Source organism: Debaryomyces hansenii, assembly GCF_000006445.2.
Source record: "Debaryomyces hansenii CBS767 chromosome A complete sequence".
NCBI classification, from domain to species: domain Eukaryota; kingdom Fungi; phylum Ascomycota; class Pichiomycetes; order Serinales; family Debaryomycetaceae; genus Debaryomyces; species Debaryomyces hansenii.
This window is the reverse complement of record NC_006043.2, coordinates 606006-631009: the sequence shown is the minus strand read 5'-3', so window position 1 is coordinate 631009 and position 25004 is coordinate 606006. Positions and strand designations below refer to the sequence as shown.

The 25004-nt window shown below is 36.4% G+C and overlaps 13 protein-coding genes across 13 annotated transcripts; 6 read left to right on the top strand and 7 right to left on the bottom strand. All coding sequences in view use genetic code 12, as the record gives it.

Moving 5' to 3' along the window:
* Window positions 1-84: 84 nt before the first annotated feature.
* Window positions 85-1815, top strand: DEHA2A07678g (DEHA2A07678p; the record flags this gene model as incomplete). Its single annotated transcript, XM_456661.1, has 1 exon — window positions 85-1815. One exon carries the CDS (start codon window positions 85-87, stop codon window positions 1813-1815), a length of 1731 nt encoding a protein of 576 aa, XP_456661.2.
* A 160-nt stretch (window positions 1816-1975) lies between these two features.
* Window positions 1976-2406, bottom strand: DEHA2A07656g (DEHA2A07656p; the record flags this gene model as incomplete). The annotated part of the gene is made up of 2 exons (XM_456660.1): window positions 1976-2251; window positions 2404-2406. The coding sequence occupies 2 exons, from the start codon at window positions 2404-2406 to the stop codon at window positions 1976-1978; spliced, it is 279 nt and encodes a 92-aa protein (XP_456660.1).
* Window positions 2407-2949: 543 nt separating this feature from the next.
* On the top strand, window positions 2950-5001 carry DEHA2A07634g (DEHA2A07634p; the record flags this gene model as incomplete). Its single annotated transcript, XM_456659.1, has 1 exon — window positions 2950-5001. One exon carries the CDS (start codon window positions 2950-2952, stop codon window positions 4999-5001), a length of 2052 nt encoding a protein of 683 aa, XP_456659.2.
* A 990-nt stretch (window positions 5002-5991) lies between these two features.
* DEHA2A07612g (DEHA2A07612p) lies at window positions 5992-7539 on the top strand (the record flags this gene model as incomplete). Its single annotated transcript, XM_456658.1, has 1 exon — window positions 5992-7539. The coding sequence occupies one exon, from the start codon at window positions 5992-5994 to the stop codon at window positions 7537-7539; it is 1548 nt and encodes a 515-aa protein (XP_456658.1).
* A 531-nt stretch (window positions 7540-8070) lies between these two features.
* Window positions 8071-10467, top strand: DEHA2A07590g (DEHA2A07590p; the record flags this gene model as incomplete). Its single annotated transcript, XM_002769957.1, has 1 exon — window positions 8071-10467. The coding sequence occupies one exon, from the start codon at window positions 8071-8073 to the stop codon at window positions 10465-10467; it is 2397 nt and encodes a 798-aa protein (XP_002770003.1).
* Window positions 10468-10572: 105 nt separating this feature from the next.
* DEHA2A07568g (DEHA2A07568p) lies at window positions 10573-11856 on the bottom strand (the record flags this gene model as incomplete). The annotated part of the gene is made up of 1 exon (XM_002769956.1): window positions 10573-11856. The coding sequence occupies one exon, from the start codon at window positions 11854-11856 to the stop codon at window positions 10573-10575; it is 1284 nt and encodes a 427-aa protein (XP_002770002.1).
* Window positions 11857-11984: 128 nt separating this feature from the next.
* DEHA2A07546g (DEHA2A07546p) lies at window positions 11985-12689 on the top strand (the record flags this gene model as incomplete). Its single annotated transcript, XM_456655.1, has 1 exon — window positions 11985-12689. The coding sequence occupies one exon, from the start codon at window positions 11985-11987 to the stop codon at window positions 12687-12689; it is 705 nt and encodes a 234-aa protein (XP_456655.2).
* Window positions 12690-12823: 134 nt separating this feature from the next.
* On the top strand, window positions 12824-13432 carry DEHA2A07524g (DEHA2A07524p; the record flags this gene model as incomplete). The annotated part of the gene is made up of 1 exon (XM_456654.1): window positions 12824-13432. The coding sequence occupies one exon, from the start codon at window positions 12824-12826 to the stop codon at window positions 13430-13432; it is 609 nt and encodes a 202-aa protein (XP_456654.2).
* A 125-nt stretch (window positions 13433-13557) lies between these two features.
* On the bottom strand, window positions 13558-15246 carry DEHA2A07502g (DEHA2A07502p; the record flags this gene model as incomplete). The annotated part of the gene is made up of 1 exon (XM_002769955.1): window positions 13558-15246. The coding sequence occupies one exon, from the start codon at window positions 15244-15246 to the stop codon at window positions 13558-13560; it is 1689 nt and encodes a 562-aa protein (XP_002770001.1).
* A 271-nt stretch (window positions 15247-15517) lies between these two features.
* On the bottom strand, window positions 15518-17136 carry DEHA2A07480g (DEHA2A07480p; the record flags this gene model as incomplete). Its single annotated transcript, XM_456652.1, has 2 exons — window positions 15518-17056; window positions 17131-17136. The coding sequence occupies 2 exons, from the start codon at window positions 17134-17136 to the stop codon at window positions 15518-15520; spliced, it is 1545 nt and encodes a 514-aa protein (XP_456652.1).
* A 172-nt stretch (window positions 17137-17308) lies between these two features.
* On the bottom strand, window positions 17309-20605 carry DEHA2A07458g (DEHA2A07458p; the record flags this gene model as incomplete). Its single annotated transcript, XM_002769954.1, has 1 exon — window positions 17309-20605. One exon carries the CDS (start codon window positions 20603-20605, stop codon window positions 17309-17311), a length of 3297 nt encoding a protein of 1098 aa, XP_002770000.1.
* Window positions 20606-20898: 293 nt separating this feature from the next.
* On the bottom strand, window positions 20899-22067 carry DEHA2A07436g (DEHA2A07436p; the record flags this gene model as incomplete). The annotated part of the gene is made up of 2 exons (XM_456649.2): window positions 20899-21793; window positions 21877-22067. The coding sequence occupies 2 exons, from the start codon at window positions 22065-22067 to the stop codon at window positions 20899-20901; spliced, it is 1086 nt and encodes a 361-aa protein (XP_456649.2).
* A 480-nt stretch (window positions 22068-22547) lies between these two features.
* On the bottom strand, window positions 22548-24851 carry DEHA2A07414g (DEHA2A07414p; the record flags this gene model as incomplete). The annotated part of the gene is made up of 1 exon (XM_456648.1): window positions 22548-24851. One exon carries the CDS (start codon window positions 24849-24851, stop codon window positions 22548-22550), a length of 2304 nt encoding a protein of 767 aa, XP_456648.1.
* Window positions 24852-25004: the final 153 nt, after the last annotated feature.

Genomic DNA, 25004 nt, shown 5'->3' with positions numbered 1-25004 from the left:
AAATGAGATTTAGGTACTGAAAAATTCGTCCCATACGAGTAACTATCTATTGGGAATTTAACGAGCCATTTAGATGTATTGAGCATGATAGGCATTAGAGCTGGTAGATATAGACACTTATGTGTTCGGTTTACTCACACATCCACCGTTCCAAAATTATATTTAAATAATGTTGAATTATCAGGGAATGATCTAACAGGTATACCTACGCATGAATTATTCACCAAATTTGGATTTATAAATCATCCGAAACCCGGGCTTGTTCACTGGTTGCCCGTAGGTCTAGCAATATCACAGAATGTTTCACGAGTGATACATCGTCGTATGCGAGAATGTAATGCTGAGGAAATAAATTTATCTTTATTGTCTAGTTCACAATTATGGCAGGAAACAGGTAGATGGGATAATAGTGAACTTTTTAAGCTAAAGGACTCTTCGAAAAATGACTTTTGTCTTGTGGCCACATGTGAAGAAGAAATAACCAAGTTAATTGGTGCTAATTTAAACTCGTACAAGAACTTGCCATTATTGTATTATCAGATCAATGAGAAATTTAGAGATGAGAAAAGACCAAGGAGTGGTTTATTAAGAGGGAGAGAGTTCTTAATGAAAGATGCATATTCATTTGATTTAAACGAAGAAGCGGCTATGAAAACTTATAATAAAGTTGTTGATGCTTACTATAAAATATTTCAAGATTTAAGAATTCCATTTGTCAAGGCAGATGCAGACACAGGGGAAATTGGAGGCACATTATCCCATGAATGGCACTATTTACACAAGGTTGGAGAGGATACTCTATTCACATGCGACGAGTGTGGTAATAGTTCGAATATTGAGAAGGCGTTGTCGTATCCTGAAGATGTTGATGATTCTGTTGATGCTTCGGTACAGTATTTCATGACTAAAGACAAAAGTACCTTAGTATGTGCATACTATCCCACTGATAGAACTATAGAAGCAAGCTTTGTTAAGGAAGAAGTTCCGGATTTGGATTTAAATGAGACAAATCAAGATTCAATTTTGAAAGAGTTTTCCGACGAGGACACATTAATATCTAAGAAGATCATTCGGATGATGGACTCTAGGCTAAATCTGAGATCCAACTTCCCAGACTTTCCAATCAAATTCATAAATAGGTCGTTGATCACCACTTTAACAGACATTCCTATTGTCACTGCTGTCGAAGACGAAATATGCGCCAAATGTGAAGAGGGGCATTTGAAATTACACAGAGCAATTGAGGTAGGGCATACCTTTTACTTGGGGGATAAATATTCGAAGCCATTGAAGTGTGAAGTTGAAGTTCCAAATCAAGATGGTAGTCAGCAATTAACCAACGTACTTATGGGATGCTACGGTATCGGAATCAGTAGGATAATTGCGGCTATAGGTGAGATCAACAAAGATTCAACTGGGTTCAGATGGCCATCAGTTATTGCACCGTGGAATGTGACTGTCGTACAGAGTCCTAAATTTGATGATTCCAAAGGCATTAAGGTGTATAATTTATTAAACGCCGCCTCTATTTCCTATAGACTTGACGATAGGTCCAAGATAGGCTTAGGAAAGAAAATAAAACAATCACACATGGTTGGGATTCCATTGACGGTCATACTTGGGAACCAATTCCCTCTCGTCGAAGTCGAAATCAGAGGTCGCAGATATACCGACGACTTACTGTGGAAACGTCTCTACGAATCCAGGGACTTCGAATGGGAAGTAGTGACCGATGCAGACGGAAATGATATCAAGCACTTGGTGCACATCGACGGCGTGGCTAGAGCTATCAACTCGTTATTAATAGATATGTAGTTTATATTACCGTGTACATAATTGACTTAAAATACATTATATAAAGATTAGTGGTGTCAAATGAAAACCTTGCAAGTAACTATAATTCCTGTTCATATTTACTTCCCGTTCGTATTAGTTCGCTGTTTCTTTCATCGTGTTGGAATACCGCATCCATCCTCTAAGACGAAAATTTACCAGTAATCTTAGCAAAAACATGTAAGATAATCACAGAGAAAATAAACCCAACGGCCAAGAATAACACAACCAATGGGTCAACTCTTAAACCTTGAGCTTCGTCGGTGAACAATTTCATCATGGTGGCAGATGATCCTCCGGCTCCGGCTGATCTAGTTGATAATGGCATAGCATTGCTGGATTGTGCCTTTTTATCTGCTGCAATTCTTCTTTTGGCTGCGCTTCTTAATCCCCCTGGGGCTTGAGCTGATGATGACGACTATAATCATGTTAGTATATTTATGTCCACATAATTTTTCACCTGGTTACAATGACGAACTATCGCCAGAATTGGTAGTATTCCGTTCGCCTTTTCGATGAAACTTCATCCACGATCCTCATACATAACAGAGTTTACCGTGACACACGTACCATATTATTATTGACTATATTACTATTGATTTTTTGAATAGAAGTCTATTCTTCTTAATTGCCTTAGCTGTACACGTAAACATTTCGGGAAATCGTTCAACGATTTTGTGTCACTTGTTTTGTCTAACAAAAATTTTTCTTTTTGTGCAATATTTATTTTGCACTGGCGTTGGCATTATATTGAATTTCATGAAGAGATTGTATCGATTTGTTTGTCGTGCAGTTAGTTAGAGAATCATCTATAACGTATAACAAGGTATTGGGCATATTCAGGTAACTTGTTTTTAAGGCTTATTGAAATAACGGATCGAAATAAGCAACAAAACAAATAATTGTTGATAAATCAAAATCCTAGAATATTCAGAGCCTCCTAGCAAGAAAAGTATTTTACGCTAGCGATATAGACAATAAGAGACTAATTCTAAGACAGGGCTTATTAAGTGGATCTAGAAAAGACTGCTTTGGTAATAACGGTAATTTTTCAGAATCGTTGAAATAGAAGTTTAGCTTCGGAAAAACAAGATACGAGATAGCCAACGCAGAAATATGGATTTGAGAAATCTCTCGAGTACGCCGAACCAGTTGGATTCGGTCATGCAGCGTCGTCCATCGTTGTCGTCGTTGTCGTCGGCATCGGGGTATGCGTCGTCAAACTACGGTGGAAATACCACACCGCAAATCAGCAAACAGAGGATGTCACAGGCCAGGAACTTTGGTAACGGGAACAGCAACTCGAGCACGAATTTGCAATCAGCATGGTTGAACCAGGGACAGATATCCTCGGTTTCAGGCCAGCCTCTGAATCAGCCTCTGAATCAGCATGTTGTTAACACAGTTGGACCGTGGGTTGAGCAACAACAGGCACAACAGCAAGCGGGAGTTGCGTCCTTAAGCGGACTTGATAGCAAAGTTATCCCACCGAATTTGAATGACAAGAATTCGAGCAGTATTAATGATAATGATAATGATAATGAAGTTAAACAAAACGCAGCTAATGATAATAACGATGATGATGATGATGACATTGATGATGATGATGAATTGATTCCAACAGCTATCGTTATTAAAAATATCCCGTTTGCGATCAAGAAGGAACAATTACTAGATGTTATGACTAAGTTGAACTTGCCGTTGCCATATGCTTTCAATTATCATTTTGATAATGGTGTTTTCAGAGGTTTAGCGTTTGCTAATTTTACTCTGACAGATGAAACTTCTTCAGTAGTTGGCCTTTTGAACGGTAGAGAAATTGGTGGTAGAAAGTTGCGTGTTGAGTATAAGAAAATGTTACCTGCGCAAGAAAGAGAGAGAATAGAACGTGAGAAGAGGGAGAAAAGAGGACAATTAGAAGAGCAACATCGTTCGACATCCAATGCGTCTTTAGCTTCATTGTTATCCGCAGCATCAACCACTGCAGCTACTAAGAACTTGAGTGTTAATGGAACGTCTAATAATCAAACTGAGAGATTATTTATTACTTTTCCTAGTGCTAGTGGTAACTTACCATTACCACCTTCAGAGTTGAACCTTAACGACCCGGAAATCCTAGAATTATATTCTCAGTTGATTCTTTTCCGTGATGATATGGCTAAGTCTATCTTTGAATTAGCATTTCCGTCATCTTTGGGCATCGCCCATAGAAAGATATTGTCTATCTTATGTTCATACTTGAACTTATTAGAGCTTTATGATAATGGATTGATTATTATTAGAAGAAAGCAAGGTCAACCTGCTCACTTAACTCAACAATCGTCTGCACCTCAGCACTCTTCGTCGATGATGAATTTAAACCAATTACCAGGAATTGTGTCCAATCCTCCAAATGGAGTGACTCCTGCGGCCCATCCTGAATTGTTAAGATCTCAGTCTCAATCTGCTTTACAGATGCCAAGGTTAAGACAACAATCATCTACTCCAATTCAACAGAATTTTCCCCAATATCAACAACAACCACAAGGGCAACAACAATCTCAACTCTCTCACCCGCAAGCAAGTGGTTCCCAATCACAAGCTCAGCCACCTCATCAATCTCAGTCGCAACAACAATCACAGAGACCTTTATATTCATCAAACATTTCTCAAGTTCAACCTTATAATATGTTTCAACAGCCTCCTGCAGGTCATGGTCAAAGTCAGCAAGTTGCAACACCATCTATGGGCTCATCGAGTGCTGCAGCTTTATTAAGATCTTCCAATAACAGATCTTATGTTGATGTTAGGTCAACACCACCTTTATCTACGACGTTTTCTCAACCACCGCAATCCGGTAATGAATCACCTACTCCACAGCATTATCATTTTGCCAATAGTAACTCAAATAATCAAATCAGTCAGCCAACAACCCCATTGGCTAACCCAGACATCAACTCAAGATTTGCTCCATTTGGCCAACATGCTCACTTGACCGGAAGTTTTTCATCATTGCACAACTCCACCAATAATGCTTCATCACAAGGTCCCCCAAATCCTCAAGCATCTCAAACAAATGAAGAATTCGCTGATCCAGAGGTATTTGCCAATAAATTCAACTCCATCAATTTGTCCGGTAATTACGAAAATTCAAACATGTCCAATTCCGGCATTTGGGGTCCAAAATAACGAATGAATGATTCCATGACTTCAAACTAAATGTAATTTAATTTAATTTTAAAGAATATATTAATGATCCTGCGTTATGATACATTAAATGCTCCAAAGACACCTGTCCTTCCAGTGACTCATGGCGAAATTGCATTCATCATTCTTTCTAAAATCCTTTCATTCAAGATCGCCCGTCTCCGATGATTCGACGTGGGATATTATTATCTTCTGGGATATTGGCTCCAGTCATTCCCATTACAAGTAATCATATGATCCAATTATAGAATTTTTATCTGTTCTTCTTATTTTTCCTCTACCTTATTTTATTTTTTGTTTTACCCTTCATATATCAATTTGAAATATTATATATTATTAAACTAAATACGTCTTTGTTCATTAGTCAATTCCCAACCTAATTCATCCATCCACACTTGATGAATCATCCACTGTAATTCTCCCAACTGCGTACATCAGATCTAAAATGACCTTCCCTTACAACCTTCAGCGTACCCTTTCCCAAACAGAAAGTCTCACTAATTATTATAAAAACCACCTAGACTCTTTCGTGTATAAACACTATATTACCAGTACACTGGGCCCTCTAATGAATGTATCAAACAACCTAACAGTAATAGATTGCAAAATTCAATAAGCATCACGTGCTTGCACTAAGCGAAAAAGAAATCAAAAAGTGGACGATGATGGCACCTCAAATTTTATCATAACAGTGTTTAATTAAAACAATTAACAGAAGTTATAACGAATCTAGTTTGCAGATAGGATAATCAGTGGATCGGACAAGTATTTCATCAATTAAGCTAAGTGTATATTTTTGATTAAACTTTTTAAATTTGAAGTGTCTTGATTTCAAGTAATCAATCTGAGTTTTTTTTGGGGTATATAACGTATTCTAATTTAGAACTGACGGTTGAACAAGAGTCTATTTAAAAAAGCTCATATAGTCTATTTCTGCGGTAATTGTTATAAGTAATAATAGAGAATTGAAATATGGGTCAAATACTTTCACAACCAGTTACTGAAAAAATATCGGAACATGGTATCGACAAACATTTAGCATACGGTATATCGTGTATGCAAGGATGGAGAGTAAATATGGAAGATGCACACGCTACGATATTGAACTTGTATGACTTGAAAAATGAGGGAAAAGGAGCAGTTTCAGACAAGGCACAAGATAATTCATCTTCTGGTAAGAGTGGTACCGACAATGACACGACTGAAGAACATACTTCGTTTTTCGGTGTCTACGATGGGCACGGGGGTGAAAAGGTAGCTATTTTTACGGGACAGCATTTGCATGAGATAATCAAGTCGACAAAGGCATTCCAAGAGAAAGATTACGTCAATGCATTCAAAGAAGGTTTTTTAAATTGTGACCAAGCTATTTTAAATGATGATGAAATGAAAGAAGACGACAGTGGATGTGCTGCTGTTTCTGTTATCATTACACCAAGACAAGTCATATGTGGTAATGCCGGTGATTCGCGAAGTATTATGTCGATTAATGGGTTTGCTAAGGCATTGTCTTATGATCATAAGCCATCTAACGAAGGTGAGAAGAGCCGTATTTGTTCGGCTGGTGGTTATGTTGACATGGGTAGAGTCAATGGTAACTTAGCTTTATCGCGTGGTATTGGTGATTTTGAATTTAAGAAGAATATTGATTTACCACCTGAAGAACAGACAGTCACATGTTACCCAGATGTTATACAGCACAACTTGGATTTCACTAAGGATGAGTTCGTCGTGTTAGCATGTGACGGTATTTGGGATTGTCTTTCGTCTCAACAGTGTATTGAATGTGTTAGTAGAGGCCTTTATGAACGTAAACCTTTGCAAGATATTTGTGAAGAGATCATGGAATTATGTTGTGCACCAACAAGTGATGGTTCTGGTATCGGATGTGATAATATGTCTATGTCTATTGTTGCTTTATTAGATGAATCAAGGAATGAATCATTGGACCAATGGTATGACAGGGTCATCAAGAGAATTGAACTTTCTCAATCGGAAGATGAAGAAAGTCAATTCTATGGTAATATCTCTGGTGAATACAATGATATGTATAAGCAAATGTATGGTGAATATTTTGAAATTGGTCAACAATCCCAGAATTCTAACACCAAGAGTGCTGGCAACAATTCAAGTTACTACTCTATGTTTGGCGGATTGCCAGGTTTACGTAATGGCCCAGGACTCAACCAAAATGAAGACGAAGAAGAGAATGAACTTTCTAACGAGCCTACTGAAGAAATTCAGGAAGACGGCACTGCGGCTGACTTGGCTGGTAACGGAGCTATCTCCTTGCAGAAATTATTGGCCAGTAATGCGATTACGAACGAAAATGGTGTTATCTATTTAGACACATCTTCTGCGCAATCACTTTTAGCCCATTTTGGTATGTCTGGTGAAGACGATGAATACGAAGGAAATGATGTTCACGACAAACATATTGAGGAGGAAGAAGTCGAGGAGGACGATGATCAAGAGTCTAAATCCAAGATCGAAGAGGAGCCACAAGATGATGAAGAATAATTAGAAGATAATATTATTCATAATGATACTTTCTAAACGAAGATCTAATGAGTCAGTTTTTTTTGCTATTGTTGTTTATAAATTTATTTATTGGATTTTTTTTGATAACTTGTCATTCCCACCTCAACTATTCTTGCGTGGCTCCACTATTCAAATTGACAGATGTCCTTCATTTTTTTTATATACCATCTCTTTGATGATGTGAAGAGTTCAACGAGCTTATGTTTTATTAGAAATTGCTTTATTATTTTATGATTTTTTGTTTAGTCAATCACTTTTTTTATATTGATACTTAGATTCAACACTAATTTATATTATGCTATGATAATCCGCAGTGTAACTCATTGTAATGTAGTATGTATGATGATATACTGAATTGATTGACTTGTCGTGTATATATTAAACAACGCGGTTTTTTGTGTTCATTATGAAAATCATCTTAACTCAAGTGGATTTACACTGTTAAGCAGATCAACACAAGAAATTGAGAACGTACCAAAGCAGATTAAGGACAATTGGTGATATGCAAGCATGACGCCAAAACATAATCTACTAAATCTGCTTAGGATTACGAATAATAAAATATATGAAGACATATCACTTGGACATGATGTTACTGACCGGTCGCAGAGAAGAAAGCCACCAAACAATTCGTATTCAATAAAAAAGCTAGTACGATCCACGATGAATGGTGTTGACGTAGCAGATTCCAAGTCTTCTGTTGGTGTAAATTCCAATGTGACTATCATACGACCCATAACGAAGCATTTTTATGTCAAGATCAGATATGATAGAAATAATCGTAAATCAAGAAATATATTGAAAATTCCTATCCGAAGAAAACTTGAAAGCAAAGAACATTCCTTAAAAGATAAAAACACTAATAAAGCGACAAAATATACTGGGGATGAATTTTCGAGAGAATTGCCGTACAAGGGAATCTTGAAATTCCCTGATTGCATCATCAATGATACTGATCCAACTAGAAAAGATAGAGAATTGTTTCACAAATTGTACCATGAAGGAGAGCAACTAAGAAAATCAAATCAAATCGACGAAACGCCAACCGTGGAAGAAATCCTGGCGATGCATGGCAGCACCGAGTCTACTCCAGCCCCAACAGGAAACAATTACTTGAAATCTCAAATCAAGAAAATACAGTTTCGGGACTATGAAATTGATACCTGGTATACGTCGCCATATCCAGAAGAATATTCACAGTCAAAGATATTATACATTTGTGAACACTGTTTAAAGTATATGAGTTCACCGATCTCGTATGAACGTCATCAGCTTAAAAATTGTAATTTGTCGAATAACCATCCTCCTGGAATAGAAATTTACAGAGATTTGGATACAAATATAGCTGTGTGGGAAGTTGATGGTAGAAAGAACATTAATTATTGCCAGAATTTATGTCTCTTAGCAAAATTGTTTCTTAATTCAAAGACTTTGTATTATGATGTTGAGCCGTTCATATTTTATGTTTTAACAGAAATTGATAAAGAGAATCCTACTAAATATCATTTTGTGGGTTATTTTTCCAAAGAAAAGTTGAGTAATTCTGATTATAACGTATCATGTATTTTGACCTTACCAATATATCAAAGGAAAGGGTATGGAAACTTATTGATTGATTTTAGTTATCTATTAAGTCGACATGAGTTTAAATTTGGTACCCCAGAGAAACCGCTAAGCGATCTAGGATTGGTGAGTTATAGAAATTATTGGAAAATAACGATCGCATTGAAATTAAAAGAATTGCACTCTAAGTACCTAAACAATACAAATAATGATAAAAATAGCAATACCCTATCAATTTCAATAGAGAATCTATCCAAGCTCACGGGTATAATTCCTTCTGATGTGGTTGTTGGTTTGGAGCAGTTGGATTCGTTGATAAAAAATCCTATTACTAACTCATATGGGATAGTTATCAATTTGCAAAAGATAAATTACATAATTGAAAAATGGAAAAATAAAAAGTACGTCTGTTTAAACTATAGCAAGTTGCTCTGGAAACCTATGTTGTTCGGTCCATCTGGTGGAATTAATTCAGCTCCAGCTATGCCGTCTAATCCTGTTTCGAATTTGAATAATAGTACAAACTTTCCGTCTCAACCTGTTATCAACAATAGCATTTCAAATATTGTCAACTTTTTGAAGGACGATATAAACAACCCGTATTCTTTCGAAGAGGAGGCATCTAAAGAAATTGAGTGCTACTTAGACTTGGGTCAAGAAAAAGAGGACATAAATTTAAGGGATAATGATATTGATGATTACATCATCTGTTATCCAGGTATTGATGTAAACCTTAGGAAAAAGCTGACTCCAGTAAGACAACCACCAAAAATTAATTTATTAATTGAAAGTGGTAAAGAGCCATCTATGTCGCCAGATACCAGAGATGTAAAGGGAGTAAATGACCTTATGGATGACGAGGATATTTTTGAAGATGAAGATGAAGGTGTAGTGAGTGATGAGTCTGAGGATTACGTGGAAGACTCTGATATTGGCGATGAAGATGAGGAAGAAGAAGAAATTGGAGAGGTTAACGAAGCTGAGCAACAAGGAGGTGATGAAGTTAACTACAGTAGCGAACAAATAGATGATGTGGAAGAGATACGTATTCCAGATTATATTTCAGATCAAGATGCAACAAATGATAATTTTGATAAAACTGTAGCACAGCCAGAAGGGTTACCACTAACGGATCGACTCGAGTACGACAATCCTAATATACACGAAACCAGAAAGACTCGAAGCCACTCAAATAGGCAAGCAGTGGGACCTGAAACTTTAACAAGGGACACAAGAAGTAGAAGAAGTCCTCCTGATCATGATGTTCCTATTAGAACAACAAGATTCGGAAGACAACGGGTACATATAACGGAAGAATCTCCCAGACTTCGCAGAAGACGTTGAACGTTTATTATAGGGATTTGGTAAATAATAATATTTGCCTTTTGTATTATATAACTGTAAATCTATTGTATATTAGTCTTTAACAAATGTCATGTAATACATAATCTATATTTGGAATAATTTGCAAGTATTCTCATAAATTAAATCAATGAAGTCTGCGATATCTTTAGGATCTTTGATGTCATATAATTCACACATTATTTCAGCAACGTAGCCCACAAATACTGGTTCGTTTCGAGATCTTATTAATGGATATGCAAATTCCCCTATTGGTTGCGTTATCTTTTCTAGATTACGCTGTTTTGCAATTGTGTCTATTATGTTTTGATGCTTAGCAAAGTGCTCCTTCTTAATCGTTGGAAAAGGTAAGAAGTCGTCAAACTTAATTTGGGGTTGTTTGGATGCTTGCTTTTGCTTCTGTTTTTGTTTACCTTGTACGTGTGTTCCATTTGATTCATCTTCAACTGAAGATGGCTTAGGCTCTTCCATTGATATTTCGGGATAAAACTGGTTTGGGTAAGGAGTAATATATTTATAACTTGAATGGCTTTTCCTAATTTCACACCAAGGAGCATCGGTTTCGATCATTAATTTGTCTTTCGGGATCAATTTGGCTACTTCTAAATTATCATCTGTTTTCAAAGAACAGCCATTAATACCGATATAGAAACCTAATTCTGATAATTTTTCAAGTTCTTCCTTTGAGCCTGTAAAAGAGTGAATTACGCCATTACCCTTTAAAATATCACCTCTATCAATGAAAGGTTTAATAATTGATATGAAATCATCACAAGCACTTCTCATATGTAAGAACAATGGAAGTTTTAACTCTTTTAATGAAGATATCACTTCTAATTGTTTACCGAACATTGTTATTTGCTGTTCCTTAGATGCATAATGAAATCGATCGTAGTCTAAGCCAATTTCACCAAATGCCTTCACGTAACCATTTTCATATCCCAATTTTACAAGATCACGTAATTTGTTTAGCCTATTTTCAACATCAGGAACCAACTCTTCTGTGAACTCATTCATTTCTTCGTCTTTTTGATAAAATTCCTGAGCCACTGTGCATGGATGAACACCTACTGTGGAATAGAACATACCTGGATGCTCTTTACATAAAGCGAAATGTTCTTCACTTTCTTGGATAGATGACGCTGTAATCAACATCTTGTTCACATTAAACAAGTGTGCTCTGGCGATGACCTTGTCTATATCTGCTGGGTGCTTTGGAGTAGTTGAACCGTTGTAACAACCTTGAAACATGGAATCTGAAAAATTAACACCGATATCAAAGTACCGTGGTTTCCATTCATTACTTGTTGCAAATGTCATTCTGGATGCTTTAAAATGTGAAAAAACCCTAAGCAGAAGTCTAGTAAGCATATATAAATGTTAAATATATATGAAAAGCTACAACACACTTGGTGAGAAATAATTTTAGTGGTGAAGATCCGAATCTCGAAGTGATCTGATATACCAAAGTGTCAACATCAAGAAAAATTACGTCTACCATGTCAGATGATCTAGATAGAGTGTTATCTACCGAGGAACTGGCTTTAGTAAAGGATAGGGAGATAGAGAGGGTCTTGAACTGCTGTCCATGGGACTATTATTCCATCCTTGAAATTAATCCTCTCAAGAAAGATATCCAATTGCAAAATCAAATTAAAAGAACTTATAGAAAGAAAACATTGTTGATACATCCTGACAAGGTATCAAACCCAAATGCGCCACATGCTTTTGATAGGCTAAAGAAAGCTGAATTGGTTTTATCATTTGATATACCTGAAAGTGAATCAGAAATTGAATCTCAAGATGACACCTCTAAATTGTACGTAAACGAAAAGAAACGTCTACTAGCTATCTATAATGATGCAGAAAATCGCTTATTAAGGTCGAAGAAGATAATACAAGGAGATACTTATAGTGAAGAGAATTATAAACAAATTCTTCAAATAGTTACTGAAATCTTAAACGAAGAGATCAAACAAGAAGAAATAGAAAGAAACTTTCAACAACAGCAAGAGGCTAAAAAAATGGCTGAACTTAAGAAGGTACAACAAGAAAGAGAATTGAAGAAGAAACTCGCTAACAAGTGGGAAGATGAGAGAGACATAAGAGTAAATAATTGGCGATCATATACAAACAAAATCGAAAAACCTAAATCAAAAAGTAAGAAGAAATCTGGTAATTCAAAGAAGAATGTTCTTGCATAACTTAACTTGATTAGATTGTGGTAAATAGATAATTCATATTTAACTAATTTTATAGTCCTATCAAAGCATCACCATATCTCAAGTACAAGAAAAATAAAATATTCGTTTACAAATATTGACCATAAAGATAAACCATGTCACAACAGAACTTGTCGCATTTGCTTTCGGTTGGGGTAATATCTCTCATTACCGGCTTCTGTATTAGTCAATACTGTGGAACTAAGCAATGCTCTAGATCAAAATTAAAAGACCTGAAAAAAATTCCAAAGGTTCCAGTTGAGAATTTATCTACGGAGGATGAGTCAGAATACGAAGACGATTCTGAAGATGAGAGTATTGATATCGATTCTACGCCATTAAATGATGTCCCAGGTGAAGTTCGTATGACTTTGATTGTTCGTCAAGATTTAAAAATGGGTAAAGGTAAAGCAGCAGCTCAATGTCTGCATGCTACGTTAGCATTATATAAAAAAATATCCAACCCTGAATCTGAAGCATACAACCCTGAAATGGTTAATAGATGGGAATACGGTAACGGACAAGCAAAAATCACATTACAGGTGCCCAATCAAGAAGAAATGGATACATTATTTGCTCAAGCCATTTCATTAGACGTAAATGCATATATAGTTCATGATGCTGGAAGAACTCAAATTGCTGCTGGAAGTGCTACAGTTTTAGGATTAGGACCGGCTCCCAAGTTAGTGATAGATCAAATTACGAAAGATTTAAAACTTTATTAAGTATAAATGTCGAACATTATTCCTAATTTTCTTAGATATATATATATATATATATATATACGTTCCCATGTACAGTAAAAAAAGGCTAAATCTTTATAGCAGACCTTCGTGAATTAAATACAAGATTATTTGAGTTTTCTTCTAAGTGTTTCCCCTACAGCTAAGGGGTTTACTGCAGAGCTGGTTCTTCTCTTCTTTCTCTTCCGAGTCCCATGGTGTAACGATTCGTCATCATCGACTAATACATCATCGTCTTCATCGTCATCTTCGCTCACATCAATTCCATCTATTACATCGTCCACTTCATCATAAAAGTCGTCATCGTCATCTAATCCAATCGAGGATTGCCTTCCTTTTCTATGTTCTCTGGATGTAGACGATCTATGTCCGTTTCTCAATTTTTCCAAGTAATCAATTCTAGACCATATTTCACCTTCAGTTCTTTGGGGTAATAAAATGGATAATTCAGCAAAGGATAATTCTCGATTACGACGGTTGATTAATAACTCATCCTCTTCCATTGACCAAGGTATTTTGAAAATGGTTGCCTGTGCATTTGGCGTACTTGATTTTGAAGTGTTCTTTTGTGAATTATGAGTCTTATTTGGAGTTTTTTTTGTATTTGCAGGGAAATCTGCTTTCTTCAAGTCAGGCTTTAAATTTTCATCATCTCTTTTATCTCCAGTAAATGGAATAACAACAGATCCTGATCTCGAATAATAACCCAGGGATCCAACACTTCCATTTCTGATGCTAGAAACTGTAGTTGATTGATACGTACTAGGTATGCCACTTACACTAGCATTTCTAGAAGGACCGCTTATACTACTTCCACCTCCAAATAATATAGGTAAGTGGGCCAATGCACTATTATTCAGTTGATGATGCGGTATGTTCATTGATTTGGAAGGTAAAGACGACACCGACGCCCTTGTAGCCGAAGAAACAGAAGTTCTATCATCTTTGACAATCTGAATTATAGAATTATTGTGAACATTGTGAGGTATTGGATGAGTTTGATGATTTGATCGGTTTGAGTTAGCTTGCGAGCCTTGAGACGTAGAGTTTCGTGGTGTCAAATGACCTGGGGTATGCGGGTGAGCTTGATTATGAGGTAAGTTCATCGTCGGGTCAATAGATATATCAGCGTAGTATCCACCGCCTGAATTTGTAGTAGTTCCATGGTGTGACTGGGGGTCTAACGACACCTCAGATCTAGGAGAATTGTCGAAATGGTTATGACCCAAACTATGGGATCGATTACCCCCATCTGGAGAGTTAAGTCCAGGAGTAGATGAGTTGGTATTCGTGCCTATATGGTAGTTGGGCATCGGACTCGAGATATTAGAAGGAGTATTTGATAATGCGTTTAATCCAGCTAAAGCATTATTAATATTATTATCATACCCCGTAAACGTAGCAGTAGTAATGGGAGAGTACGATGAAAATGCACTGGGTGAATCATTACTTGGAGACACCGACCTTGCATTCCCTGGCCCTTTCTTGCTCTTCTTGAGACCGCTTGTGGCTGGTACCTTACTGCCACTTGCCGGACTTCCCAACCCAGATGATGATTTTGGCGGGTTCTTCAAGTTCCCTGACTTTAAACGTCTCCACCTAAATTGACATGCATTGGGAGTTCTGTTAGTAAAGTTGCTAGCAATCTCCTTCCATCCTAACTTTTGTTGGTCCTTCAAATGCATCAAGAGTATATCGTCCAGTGCGTCCCACGATGTGGGTGTTCTAGAGAAATTTTTGGCATTAGCCGTATTACTGGACATTGATGGTGAAGATTCATCTTCTGACAGCTTCATCGTAGCCTGATTCATATCTAATCTGTCTATTTATATAATAATCTCGTTATTTCGTTAGTTCGAATTTCTTGGTGATGATCATCGTTTCTCGACGTTCAACTGAATCGAGGTAAATAAAATCATGTGAGGAATATATGAACAACCAAGCTCGACTGATTTACACCACAGTTACCATTATTTGGACGATATATATGTATATAATATCATATGTATGTATGTACGGTTTGTCAATTAGTATTTACTTTTCTAAAAACATTAATTAGTTATATACCTATTCTTGTCCAACTTTTTCAATCCAAACCTTTTCGGCATCAATAATGGTCTGATTGTTGGCCTTCATCTTATTCATAGTTTCCACGTATTCATCATATTCATCACTGTCGAAAACAATTCCCCCACCAGCTTGCAAATATGCAATGCCATTCTTGTAAACCATGGTTCTCAAGGCGATACAAGTGTCCATGGTCTTACCATCATAACCCCAGTGACCAACAGCACCCGCATAAACACCTCTCTTCTCTTTCTCGAGTGTACCAATTAACTCCATGGCTTTAACCTTTGGTGCACCACTTACTGTTCCAGCAGGGAAAATAGATCTGAAGGCATCAAACCTCGTTTTATCCGATCTCAAGGTACCGCTCACTTCAGATACCAAATGCATAACGTGAGAGAATCTTTCAATTGTCAAGAGACGGTCTACTTTGTTGCTTTCCGGCGTACAGATTCTATTTATGTCGTTACGGGCCAAATCCACCAACATGATGTGTTCCGCCCTGTCCTTCAAACTCGATCTTAAAATTTCGGCATTTGCTTCATCTTCTTCGTTAGTTTTACCTCTCTTCACAGTTCCGGCAATTGGATGAGTCACAACCTTACCCTTTTCATCCGCTTTCACAAGAAGCTCTGGGGATGCACCGATAATCTCAAAATCAATAAGATCTATGTAGAACAAATATGGTGATGGGTTCACAGTTCTTAAATGACGATATATGTTGAATGGATGTAATGACGTAGGTCTAGCAACCCTTTGAGATGGAACCGCCTGGATGATGTCACCTTTTAAGATGTGCTTCTTCAAGGTCGAAACATGGCCCTCGTAACCTTCTTGACCTATGTTTGATGTGAACGTTTGATTAGCCTTGATTGGAGGTTGTTTTGGGTTTATTTCTTCTGGTGTAGATTCGGATCTTAAAATCTTTTCCACATTATCAATCGCTTCGGCAGCTTTATTGAAGCTTGCTTGTAAATCATTTGAATCAGTAACCGCCACATTATTGATGATCTGAAATCTATCATAAACACGGTCGAATGCAACAATTAAATCACATAACATTAACACAGCTTCTGGTAACTGTAATACATCTTCTAAGGGCTTACGAGTCTTAGGTTCGAAGTATTTAATACAATCATATGAAATGTAACCAACTGCACCACCACTAAATTTTGGCAATCCCGGTAATTGAATTTGATTATACTTTGCAAGTTCCTTTTCTAATATGGTAATTGGATCAACATTACAATGCTCTTTAGGGAATAATCTTTCGTCTTCACCAGTTCTTATCACTTTCCTTGGATTGAGACCAATAAACGAGTATCTATCAACGGTATCACCGTTAACTGCCGACTCAAATAAAAATGATGGTGATCTCTTTGGGTCGTTCAATTTTGCTAATTTCAAATATGCTTTATGAACAGTCAAATCATCTGCTGTAACATATTTGTAAATTGGATACAAATTAGGCTTATTTTCATCATCTTGATGTGATTGAACAATTGAAGTCAATGCTTCAAGCGATGGTTGAATTTTAGACTATTTAGGTTAGTATATTTTTTTCAAGGATTCAATATTTTTGATAAGGATCAAATTACTAATTCAGTACTTACAAACATATCGTAACCTTCTTAATTGCTTCCAGTTTAGCTCTAATATAGTTGCATTAAATAGAATAAGTATTCATGAGTCAAGATGAAAAAAAAATTCAAATATTATATGCAGGTAGATATATAGTACTAGATTAATGGTCTGTTGATGTCTATAAGATATATTTACAGGTATATACAGCTAATGGAGTAACTGTGATTCTCTTAGAACACAGTGTCCTCCAATAGGATCTAAGAACATTACCTTGTCACAGATAATTTGGTTTCCTATAGTTACTTCCCTATCAAGAGGAATCATTATGTCAATTTCGATATTCAATTGGGAACAATAACCTCTGGCGATCTTTTTGGATATCAGGGGTATTTCATAGCCGGCACGAGTAATTATACAATCATAAGTAACACCAGTTGTACCTGAGTCTAAGGACGTCTCTTGGAGTAACCTCTGCTCTAGCAATTTTAAGGTCCAGAAATGTTTATGCACTGTTCCTAAATGATCACACAATTTGTAGGAGTTTAATATTTTATGCAATTGATGGTTTAATGCGTCGTGTGATAATGGCCCATTTAGTTTATAGCCGTATCGTTTCAAATAACTGAACTGTCTGATAATGGCAGAATGTTCGTTGTCCTTAAAAAAGGCTGGATTGTTCCCCTGGGAAAATTTTTGAATATGAGACAAGATTTGGAATTGGTTTAACAACACTTCGTAATCAGTAAAAACCCCAAACATCCTAACATACCCATCATTTATTCCTAATGGTACGAAGGATAAATTTTCATCTGCGAATACTTCTATGTTAGGCTTGGTTAAATAATTCAAACCGATCAAATATGCACTCATCGATACATACCCAGACGAATCTCTCGCTATCAACGTTTGAAAGTATGAGTTCGCATGATAATTGGGCAAAAATAAGTTATTATGAGAAATATACGCTTCATCATTCAAATCTCTGGTTTCCCGTTTCATAATCAATTCTGGATTCAGCTCATTATTTAATGACTCAAGAATATCTTGGTGATGGGTCAAAATAGGAATATCATGCATCAAGCAATATCTTGAGGTTAATTTTCCAACAAATTTATCGAGTTCATTGATGAAAAACTTTGATTTCGACAATTCTAGTTGATTTTCAAGGGTTTTAGATTCAATTGTAGTAAGCACCTTTTCTTGGTCCTCATATTTGTTCACTATACTCAATTCTTTCAAAAGATTGCTTGAATCGTTATTCTGGAATGCAATAGATGGATCAACATTTGAAGCTCCGTCAAGATTTCTTATCTTGATATGACTCTTCATTACGTTGAAGATAAAATTCATATTATGAATGTCATCATCATCTAATTCAGCATTATTTTTATCTTTGGAACGGCTCGCTCTTTCTTTGAACAATGTAAATGGGGAAACTTCTGTGACACCATTTAAGCATTTTTCAAGGGTGTTCCAATCAATATTTTTTATCAGTACTGAATTTAATGAATCAAAAGAGAAAGAAATCTTTTCTTCTAAATCCAGAAATGGATTCGACTCATACTTATTGTACACGAATGAAACAGTCATACATGTTACATTGTTATTTGATTTGTTGCCAGAATCATACTTATTGCTTCTCTGCGAAACATCGCCTACTGAAAACCAATCAGAAGTCTCCCGTAAATTATGATCTGGGAAACTTAACTTATCGATCAAGTCTGAATCAAAAATATTTATATTCGAATCATTAATCAATTTGGTTAAACTCTTCATATTTAAACTAGAAGATGCTATTTCATCAAATAAGTTACTGCTAGGCGAAAGTTTTGTAATCATGTCAGGTATATGAATATTTATCAAGTACTTTCTAGAGTTTATTTTCTCTAGTGACACGGCTAGCAATGACAGTTTCTGTTTCGAATCAATAGATTTGCCGAAGGGCAAACCGTAAACAATATGATCTTGGTAATAAACTTTGGATTTTCTTAAATGTGGAAATTTGTCGGTTATTTTCTCGTTCATGAAGTTATCCAGTTCCGCTTGGGTTGAAGTTGGGCGTAGATCATTGATCGACGATATGGATAGCTGTGATAATAGTGACTTACCCATTATATTCGCCGAAAGGTATATATCTGTCATCTGATGGCGCCTATTATTATAGATCTTTAAATCTTCAAGGAACTTATAAGTCGTACAGGGGTCCATGCTTTGACCCCCTAATATTGTCAATTTCTCTATTCTATCTCTTATTAATGAATGTGGATAGATTATAAAAAACTTCATGACGGTAATAATATTTAAGAAGTATTTGCCCTCCCAGATATTAAAATAAACATTCAAATCATCAAATGACTTAGGGTTCTGTGAAGTCTGTTCTCCAAAAAGCGTCGTCAAAAATGTATTATACTTAGCCAAATATATTGGATTTTCAAAATCGTCAAAAAGTTTTGAAAGCGATTCCATATTTGTGATGGAATTCACAAAATAACGAGAGCCTGAAGTTATCTCATTCGAACAGCCTTCTTTTACGAGATTAGTTAGCTTGTTGGTTCCGTAACACGAAGATACTAGCCACATTTCTGGAGAATTAATCATCCCTAAATGGCAACTCAATAAGAATGCAGATTGGTTATAATAGGAACTATTGATGTCTGACAAAACGGGATCCAGTAATTTAAATGACTCATAAATATCAGGTAATGAAATGCTCTTCATTTGAAATGGTGTAGCGTATTGTGAAAATACAATTGAAAACTGATTATTATTGGGATCTTGTAAACGTTGTAAACGATTAAGACTTTTATCGAGAAATAGTTTCAAAATATCCGCTAGTACCAAACGGTTGCCAAATGTAGAATCGTGTCTATTTTCAATGACTCGTAATGTTTTAATCCAATGTGGATCAAGCACTTGGGAAAGATGAAAACTGACATCTTGTGGATATATCTTTTCGATCTTATTGTCCACTGTCAAAACCAACAACTTATTATAGTTTTCGTTGAATTTTGTTTGCGATCCTTCAAGTACCACACCAAAAGTAACACATGAGGTACTTGGATCAATAATCTCTATAAAACTTCCTGTATTGGGAGGCATATTCTCATTCGTACTAACTATCGCTCGATAATTTGGTTTAGGAATACCTGAAATAAATTCATCAAGCTCGCCAAACTTTCTTGTCACAGACAAATCCTTCTTTCTGTAGTCATTGTAGGCGTTTATAAATGCAGGCTTGCTTGTCATAAAATTTTTCAAACTTATTTGAAGATCGTCAATGCTAGAATAATCATTAAACTCATTAGTTCCATTAGCTGAGTCGTTATTTAGTTGAACAATGCTTTCATTTGCACCAAATATATTTGGAATCCCTAATTTGCTTCTATATGTACAGGGTATGGTAGTGTTTATGCATCTTTTTTGAATCTGTAATGATATTCGAATATAACTCAGTAAGTTCAATACCCTTATCTTTACATTGGGTCGTATGATTTTGATCATCATAAGATTTATGTTGCACACATATATTCATTAAATAGAATACGGCTAATACTGAAGAATTAATTCGGAAATATTTACCTCCCTGCTTGTTGGTATGGAAGAAAACTATACCTTTTTTGCAATGGTTTATAACGATATATTCTTTTAAAAAGATTTATTATGGCAATAATTTTTTTTTCAGGAATGCGCTCATACAGTCTAAGTCGGTTAGATAGAAGGATATATATATAAATAAAAATCATATTGATATTATAGACTATACAATCAAGTACATCAACAATTATCTAATATCGCAATCATATCCATCTTTGGACGATCACTGCATTCTTTAATTTAGCATCTCCAACGGTTAAATCATTGGATTCTTCTATAGGTTTGACTGGAAAAGCATGAGTCAAAATGAAGGATTTATCAGATTCTGTGAAAGGGTGAGTTCTCACAAAATCGTAGACTTTCGTAATAGAATCGGTCGAGTTGAACTTGTGTGAAGTTTTCTTACCATTTGCAAATCTAATTTGGACTAAAGAGTCACCTTCACCCTTATCCTCTGGTTTTGTTTCCTTTGTAGGCTCTGGTTGAGCTTCTGGAGCTGGAGACGCACCACACGATTCTCCTGGTACAGGCGACCCTAATCTTTGACCTTGGCCAGAGAATCCTCCTACTTTTCTCTTGGGTGGAACCCAATCTTCATCTGTTTTCTTGAATACACTTACGTCAACGTCTTGGCCGAACTCCACATCCAACAACGACATTGGGACCCTCCCAGCATTCAATTCCTGCAAAACACTGGCATTGTTTGGGTCATCATATCTATGTAAGGCTCCTTCGCCAACTGTGAATCCCTGCTTCCAGAATGTAATCTCCCTGGTGACCTTGCTAGGTTTTTTAGGTAAACGACTATTCATATCCGCAACTTGTTCGGATGGCTCATTCTCTCCACCCAATTTGAAGCCTGTTCCGGTGAACTTACGAACCTCCTCTGGTTGGTCTTGATTTGAAGAAGGACGTTCGTCAGGTTGGTCCATTTGTTCCTTTGCTCTTTGAAAAATCTGATCAATTATCGATTTCTCTTTCTTTTTATCACCCCTTTTATTTGGATCTTCCACTTGCAACGCTGATTTCTCTCCTCCTGTAAAGAAATTGGTATCTGTCTTATCCTCTTCATCGTCGTCCTCGTTGTTATTCAAATCTCTAAATGTTCTGACCCCTCCTGATCTACAAAATAGTTAGTAACTTGCCCTACTCCGTAGGTAATAATAAATGTTTACACATACGCTTTCGGCTGCTTTGGTTTCGTGTTATCGATTCCCGAATTCTCTGTATTTGATGATGTGGCATAGTAATCTTCAATTGCATTAATCAAATCATTTTCATTTCTTGCGAGGTATTGCTCGGCCAAACTCTTCGATGAATTGGTCACTGTAACAAATTGGTCGATTAGTTGGTCTTGCTCTTGATTTGACATAGTATTTATAATAAAAATCTCTTAAAATAAAGTGTAATTAATATCGTATGTGTTCTGATGGCAATTTTGAACTTCTAATTATGTCCGCATCTTGATATCAAAATCTCACGCTTATGAAAAATTCACTACAGTACTCGTTTTGTATAGTAAAATTAAAATATAATTTTATACGTATATATAAACCGATGTTGAAATCCCAAATTTTAAACCCCATGATATAACAAGCAATGGCTGTTATATCCAATTAAAGCAAAAAAAGTAACAAGATAAAAAAAGATAAGTAACAAAAAATATAAACAAGTAATAATAAAAATCATAATCATCACAGAACAAACGATAATAACAACATGATCATAATATTAATGATAATTAATTACATTAATGTTGAATAAATGTAATCATAGGATACAGCATCAACAATGAAGAATTGAATAATGCAAAACCATCCATAATTGGGGTTTCATTAAGATATTAGAATATCTAATATTTACCACGGAAGTGCTTAGCAGCATCAACCATATTGGTTAATGAAGCCTTAGTTTCTTCCCAACCTCTGGTCTTTAAACCACAATCTGGGTTGACCCAGAACTTGTTGGCTGGGTAAACCTTCAAGATTTCTTCGATTCTTGAGATGAATTCTTCCTTGGATGGAATTCTTGGAGAGTGGATATCGAATAAACCTAAACCAATGTGGTTTGGATAGTTAGAGAATTCTTGGATATAGTTAGCATCATCCTTCTTGGAGAACTCAATAGAAACAACATCAGCATCTAAAGCCTTGATGTGGTTTGGATCTAAGTCAGAGTAACAGAAGTGAGAGTGGATTTGAGTATCGTTTTCGACACCAGAAGTAGCAACTCTGAAAGATTGAGCAGCCCAGTTTAAGTAGTCGGATCTTTCCTTACCAGATCTCAATGGTAAACCTTCTCTGATAGCTGGTTCATCGACTTGAATGACGGTGATACCGGCCTTTTCTAAGTCTTGGACTTCATCTCTTAAAGCTAAACCTAATTGTAAGGCTTGAACCTTTTGAGAAACGTCATCTCTTGGGAAAGACCATCTGAGACAGGTAACTGGACCAGTTAACATACCCTTCATTGGCTTATCGGTGATAGATTGAGCGTAAACTGATTCCTTGACAGTCATGGCCTTTGGTCTGGAAACATCACCAACAACAATAGGTGGTCTGACGTATCTGGAACCGTAAGATTGAACCCAACCGTTAGTGGTGAAAGCGTAACCTTCTAATTGTTCACCGAAGTATTGAACCATATCGTTTCTTTCTGGTTCACCGTGGACTAAGACATCTAAACCGATTTCTTCTTGGAATCTGACAACAGTTTCAATTTCCTTGTTGATGAATTCTTCGTATTGTTCAGCGGTTAATTCACCCTTGGTGTACTTGTTTCTGTTGATTCTGATGTCCTTGGTTTGAGGGAAAGAACCAATGGTGGTGGTTGGGAACAATGGCAAGTTGTACTTGGTTTGTTGAGATGGTAATCTTTCAGCGAATGGAACCTTTCTGGTAGATAAAGATTCGTTAACAGTAGCTAATCTTTCTTGAACCTTTGGATTGGTAGTGATAGAAGATTCTTGTCTGGACTTGATAGATTGAGCGTTAGCAGCTAATTCCTTGGAAACATCTTCACCGGAAGCGTTCTTAGCAAGAACAACAACTTCGTCTAACTTTTGGGTGGCGAAAGAGAACCAGTCCTTGATGGTGGCATCTAACTTCTTTTCGTTTTGTAAGTCGACTGGAGTGTGTAATAATGAAGAAGAAGTGGAGACAACGACTCTGTCCTTACCAACCTTTTCGATAGCCTTAGCAACGAAAGCGGAAGCCTTGGAGTAATCGGTCTTCCAGATGTTTCTACCGTCAACAATACCAACGGATAAGGTTTGCTTGTCACCTAAAGCGGCAACAACTTCGTCAAGTTGTTCTGGAACTCTGGCGAAATCAAAGTGGAAACCAGAGACTGGTAAGCCCTTGATAGCAGACAAGTTTGGTCTGACATCACCGAAGTAAGTAGCTAAGACGATTTCTGGAACATCAGAACCGGCTAAAGCCTTGTAAGCATCAGCGTACTTAGCTTGGATTTCCTTTGGTAAGTCTAAGACTAAGATTGGTTCATCAATTTGAACTTCCTTAGCACCAGCTTCCTTCAACTTAGCTAACAATTGCTTGTAAACTGGTAAGATCTTGTCCAATAAAGAAATTGGGTCCAAGTCTAAAGAGTCCTTGTCAGCCTTACCTAAGTAAAGGTAAGAGATTGGACCAACAATGACTGGTCTGGTTTCAATACCTAAAGCCTTAGCTTCCAAGTATTCGTCAACTGGCTTTAAACCGGCTTCAGTGTTTAACTTGAATTCGGTGGAGTGCGAGAAGGTTGGTCTGACATAATGGTAGTTAGAATCGAACCATTTGACCATTTCCAAAGCAGTAACATCAACAGCTGGGGTTGAGTCGGTAGCCTTTCTTTGTAAACCTCTACCCATGGCGAATAAAACGTCAATTGGGGCCAATTCGAACTTGGTGTATCTGTCTGGGATAACATTGAATAACAAAGATAAATCCAAAACTTGATCGTAGTAAGAGAAATCGTTGGATGGAATAACATCAACACCGGCTTCCTTTTGCAACTTCCAGTTGTGGCTTCTCAATTCCTTACCCTTGGATAATAAATCGTTGACACCAACCTTACCTTGCCAGTAAGATTCGGTGACCTTCTTCAATTCTCTTTGTCCACCGATACGTGGGAACCCTAAAATAGATGATTGAACCATTGTTAACTATGTTATAATTATGTTTTGTTTTAAAATAAACCTAACAATATATAATTAATAAAAAATCATTTAATAGTTGCTGTGTAAAGCGGAATTATGTCCCTTTATATATGACTACTTACAGGTGTCCGTTGTTGAAAAATTAAATTTTTC